The 5,691-nt window shown below is 33.2% G+C and overlaps 1 protein-coding gene across 1 annotated transcript; it reads left to right on the forward strand.

Annotated features, from left to right (window-relative positions):
- Positions 1-517: 517 nt before the first annotated feature.
- On the forward strand, positions 518-4,970 carry LOC149776766 (uncharacterized). The gene is made up of 3 exons (XM_089941438.1): positions 518-675; positions 1,169-1,303; positions 4,767-4,970. Exons 1-3 carry the CDS (start codon positions 615-617, stop codon positions 4,940-4,942), a joined length of 372 nt encoding a protein of 123 aa, XP_089797564.1. The 5' UTR covers positions 518-614; the 3' UTR covers positions 4,943-4,970.
- Positions 4,971-5,691: the final 721 nt, after the last annotated feature.

Consider the following 5,691-nt stretch of genomic DNA (forward strand, 5'->3'; position numbering starts at 1 on the left):
GTGTGAATTAGGGACCTTTAATAGTCCCTTTTTCCTTCTTGTTTTAGGAAGTAGGGCAACACTTTCATTTATTGTTATTTGCATCAGGTTGATTTGCCCTGCTTCTTTAACTCCTGCATTTTCGAGTTCTGTCTCTTCGTCTTCCTTCTCTCGCATGTTTCCTCTTTCCCTCCATCATTGTCGTCCACGCTTTTGTCTTCATTTTCTTTTCCTGCATCGTCATCATCTAATTTTCTCTCTCGTCTTTCGATCTCACCTTCTTTCAAAGCGTATTCCTTCCTCCGTGTGTCTTCTTTCATGCCCATTAACTTTCAACTATATCAGCAGGAATTAACGTGCCACTAGAAAATTGTAATCAGAAAAGACTCATATTAGCGACCAATCAGCAATGATTGACAACTCCATTTGACCTCTCTAGCTTGCGTTGTCATTGGATGATTTAGAAAAGGGAGGGAAAACGTTATAAATGAACGTGTTTATCAAATCCGTGAAGCCCCTTACAAACCAATCTTGACCAAATAAAATGCATGTATAAATACGTTTCCGGTACACCATGTAAATCATAAGCTAGTTAAGGACGCGTAGAACAGGAAGTTATATTACCGTTCCGAAAAATGAAAGCTTTCGGTGTCATGTGCATTATTTTGTTTGGTACTGCTGTCTTGCTAAAATCAGGTAATGTCATACATTTGTCATCTTGATATATTTGTTACTCAGATTCATTGAGGTAGGTGTTTCTAAGTTATTTCATTATTAACATTCAAGACTCTACCTCTTTACTCAAATAATAAGCTGAGTTAGTCATAAATAAACAAAGTAGTTACGAAAATAAGCTATATCTCTACATTTATAAAATTATATAGTTACATGTCAGTATATTTTAAATTTTGGACAATTAGTTTTTATATCATATATGTATTTAAGCATATTAACTACTTGACTCTAATGTACATATTTACTTTGACTTTTTAATTCAGGTCATCGTTTGTTGTTTTATTACCTTTATCCAATGAAAAATGTGCTATATCATCCTTGCATTATCGTGTTCATTTTGTCCAATGTCGTGCAAACATTGTTCGCAACATGTTTTCTCCAAATGTTATTCATGAAAGTGTCATACATGTATGCTTACAAGTTAGCATTTCTATTTAAATATCGATCTTTACAGGGAATGCTATTCAATGTTACGAGTGCGGATTTTTCGAGAGCAAATGCAAGGATCCTTTTGATAGTTCTGGTGTCAACAAGGTCTCGTGCGTAGGATCCTGTTCCAAAATAAAAGCCACAGGGTCTGGAGAGCAAGGTTTGTAAACGATGTTTGATTCTAGTTAAACAGTTTCCATATGTTTCTAAAGATCTATAAAGCTTGGTACCTATGGGTTCCATGTTATATCAATTGGTCCAAGAGTCATTTCCTCCTATACAATTGACTTTTCATCAGCTTTCCTTCATAGTATGTTTAGGTATGCAAAGTATATTATACAATGATTTATATCCTTCTCTATAAGTGTGAATCGAAAAGAAATCATATGGGCATTGAATTTGGGCTACCGATTGTTCCCTTGCGAAAAGGTACCCTAGTATTTTAATGATGATGTTTTTAATATCAGTATATATATATCTGTACATGTGGAATACAAGCCATTCAGGACAAAGAGATATTATTTATTGCTGGGCAATTACATTTTCAGTGCGTGAAGATACTTAAATGTTCATTGCATGATCGGCCGCACATAGGGGCAAGGAGGAATAGGAGTACTTCCGCCTGCGTCATTTCACCTCAAGACATATTTGGTCTATTTTGTAAAACGTAAGAGCTGAAGACTACATGTTTGCACACTGAAAATAATTTTTTCTTTCGACCCTGGTTAATACTGAGTATTTTGTATACATAGAGCACTTTAGTTTTGGTATGTTCATAAGTATTTGAATCAGTAATCGGAATATATAAAAAAAACTAAACGTTCTCCTGGCATGGCCATCCTGAAGGTTTCCTGCGTTGTAGAATGGTAGCCATAACTTGCTGGTTGAATGGATAGGTAGAAAATATATGATTACGTTACACGCAGACATTTTCTTACTATGAAATAATGGCAACCTTTGTCTCCATTCTGTAAATGGAACGAGTAGGAAATTAAATTTAAAGCAAAAGCTGTTCTCGGGTAATTTATACTCTCATACAATGCCTTTAAAAGATGAACATAATATAACATTAAATATCATTTTATTTAAAGCTCCAACGTGTTAATCAAACACACTTTACTCATTATCTACAGACAAGGAGGACCATGAACGGTTCCACAGTGTCAGTTACTAATAACTAGCAAACCTAAATATAACCAAAAGCAGGGTCAATAATTGTTCCTATGGGAATGGTATCTCATAACACAAGCGAGATGAAATTACCTGATCGGACAATGTAAGCTAAAATGTACATAGCATAGGTATATCTGGCTTTGTAAACTCAGAAAACACCGTTTGAAATTATTCTCCCACTAGTAAGGACTTTCCTACCCGGTAATGATGGCTACGGTTTAGGACATATAATGGAACTATTAATTAGCTTTGGTCAGATGTGAGCAATCACTTAATGTTATGTAATTTGAGTCGCCGTAGGGATATTAATCTCACATATACCACTATATAATAAGGACTCTTCTGTAATTCTGAGAGGAAAATAATTAACCATTATAGTGCTCAGTTTACTCCTATTATTTTAATACAATGTGTCCTGACCATTGCTGTTGTACGTTATTCATCTACAACTCGAATTATATGAATTTGATGATGGAAACTGCTCTGGCATTGTCGCTTATATATGTATAGTTTAAGAAATTTGACTTTTATGCACAATAAATTATTATTCATAGCCATGTACGTTTTGTCCTTTCTTTTCAAACTCAGTAGAGTATGTGATAGTCCTTGTTTATTCGTGCCACTTGTCTCATGTGGAATGTAAACTCTGTTCTAAAATATGTTTACTCCAATTGCTGTTGCTGTAATTTGCACATCTTTGTGTGAAAACTTTCGCGCATTGTTGTGATTAAATGTCTGTCTTTTCAGCAAATTCCAGATAGTGTTACAATTCCGGAGTTTTGAGATCAACCGCAATAATCCTTTTGATAATTTTTATCTAAGAAAATTGCTTTTAGGTTTATCTACTTCATTACTAAATGCAATGTTTCTCTTCCTTCTAGACGTTAGCATTTGATCATTTCTAACCCATTTATGTATAATGCTTTACATTCTATCTTATCTTCTATAAATGTATTCACATCAATATTTGTGAAAAGTTGTTGTTAATTGGAATTATCATTGATATGGATCTTTTTTAGCATCATTTTATAGCTGAATGTATGCTTAAATTCTGAAAAATGAATGCTTATAGACAATCTAATTTTAAAAGTATTGCATTAATCGGGGGCTATTTTATTGGCCAATGCATTCTACAAGCAATTACATTTATATTTAACAATTTGTTTTCTCCGTTTAGCATCATCACGCAACAGCAAATATCTAATTTTAAGAACATTCTGTACATTAAATATGTTATTCATATTTTATCCTCACCCATGATAACTATTAGCAAAAATGTTTTGTGTTTTTGTCCTTTTGTTTAAAAGTGTTTGTATACACTACCTATATGTAATTGTTACAAAGCTATATACATACCTAGGTTGATTTGCTGGACAATATTTCGTTGTAGTATGTTCAAAACTGAACTGATTGGAGAATTGCGCATTGACACCTGTTTAACCCAGTTTATTAACTTTAAAAGAAAACAATAAAAACATTCAAAATCTTCTAAAAGAAACAATGCAAATGTGTTTCGAAAATCAGTTTAAAGACGCACATCGGTAATATTGTGCTAGTTGTTGTAGAACATGAAATTATATAAATTTTCATTGCTTTCTCCAATACATAGTCCATTTGAGAACCCTTTTTATTCTTATGCAATATTTTGGGCAGTACAGTACAAAGTCTTTTCCAGAATCAATTTTTATAGTGAAAACCCACAGTTAAACGTTCTCCCTAGATATTGTCCAATGTATTTTAAAAACAAGCTTTAGTTATTCTATTAAATCATTGGCTTTATTTGTTTCTTCTTTGTTGATCTTTCAACAATATTGCAGAAACGTTTATTTATCAGGATTAATCAAATGTAAAAATTGATTGTGGGTTGCGAAAGTAATCAATGTAGTATTTCTATTTAATCATTGAATCTGCATATTGTCTGCACCATTGCAAGAAATACATAGTATTGTAGCAAGTAACTAGTAAATAAGGAAACTTCAGCTAGCACTAATTTGTTTGCACATCCTGTTACATTCCCATATAAAGTCCCTTGATAGTTTTGGAAAGTGTTACAACTGACGTGTTTCTGAGACAAAACCATCAAGTCGTTCTTCCGTGTTCAGAGCAGTGTGTGCAAAATGAGATCAGATAGCTATGATTTATATTGTTAAAAATGTTTTTAGGACTAAATGGATATATGTCTATAATTGTGCATGTTTATCTGGATAACATGCAAGTTGCTAGTTAGTTAGGTAGATTGCCATGTATCTGACACATTTGGTCACTCCCTCGTCTGAGGTGCAATGGATCCGCTGTTGAGTACAACTCAGTCCATACATTTAGCAGCATGTAATAGAAATACGAAATGATTCCAATAATGTTGTATATTCTTCCCATTAGTACTAATTTGTATATCTGCACAGTTTGATATTTCATGAGTTATATAATCATGATAATAATTTGCATTTCAGCTGTTGTTCGAGGATGTGGTCTTGGAACTGAGACTAAATGCGCAGAACAAACATATAACGGGGTCAAAAGTCAAGTATGCTTATGTAGCGGTGACCTATGCAATAGCGCCCTTCCAGTGGCGGGGTCTTTTGTCCTTCTGGTGGCATCAGTTGCCATATATCGCGCCCTCTTTTGAAGAAAACAAATAAACACTACAAACTGTTTGTCACATATATGTTTCTTTGTTTTGGTAACAATATTTCCTCCATAATAAACAATTTACATGTTGCAAATATACCGTAACTTCGATACAGTGATGTCAATTGCCTTGAAAAAAAATAATTTTCAACAGAAATTGTATTATATTTATATTATAAATTTGACAAACGTCATGCAAATTCTGACACTAATACAGAACTTAATGTAATTATATTTAATGCTCTTCCTTAATCCACAATAGTATTGTTTTTACTTTTATCATACATATTGACACACGCTTCTTTTATTAGCGTATATATATATATATATATATCACAACCAGTGTCAAGAAGATATGGATCGTTATCACACTTTCAATGTACAGATGGTGGTTATCTTTAAACGTACTCGGTCTGAAAGTATGTTGCTCTTTTCCAATTGTCAGTTTGTATAGTAGAAATTTTTAATACTTTAAAACTTAACTTTGTTAATGAAAGTATTACGGTAGGACACACAATACAAATTATAGAGGTGGCTCAGAGTTGCCGAGGGGTCTAAAGCGCTCACCTTCACGGATCACTGCCATCTCAGGTTAACGACATACAACAAAACGACAAGGAAATAGCTTAGAGTGTCTATATAGATAATTACTAATTAAATACGGATACAAATTGAATTTTCCTAGGTACAATGATTGGGTAGGTAGACACAGTAGGAATGTTTTTGGAAATGATGATGATGTTAATT

This window comes from Sinohyriopsis cumingii, chromosome 18 (genome assembly GCF_028554795.1).
Source record: "Sinohyriopsis cumingii isolate HCF-2022 chromosome 18, ASM2855479v2, whole genome shotgun sequence".
NCBI lineage: Eukaryota > Metazoa > Mollusca > Bivalvia > Unionida > Unionidae > Sinohyriopsis > Sinohyriopsis cumingii.

Excerpts from the sequence above, each read along its gene's own strand:
- LOC149776766 (XM_089941438.1), top strand. The coding sequence starts at position 615 with ATGAAAGCTTTCGGTGTCATGTGCATTATTTTGTTTGGTACTGCTGTC. Across the intron at positions 676-1,168 it reads TGCTGTCTTGCTAAAATCAG|GGAATGCTATTCAATGTTAC; the intron begins GTAATGTCATAC and ends CGATCTTTACAG. Across the intron at positions 1,304-4,766 it reads CACAGGGTCTGGAGAGCAAG|CTGTTGTTCGAGGATGTGGT; the intron begins GTTTGTAAACGA and ends TTTGCATTTCAG.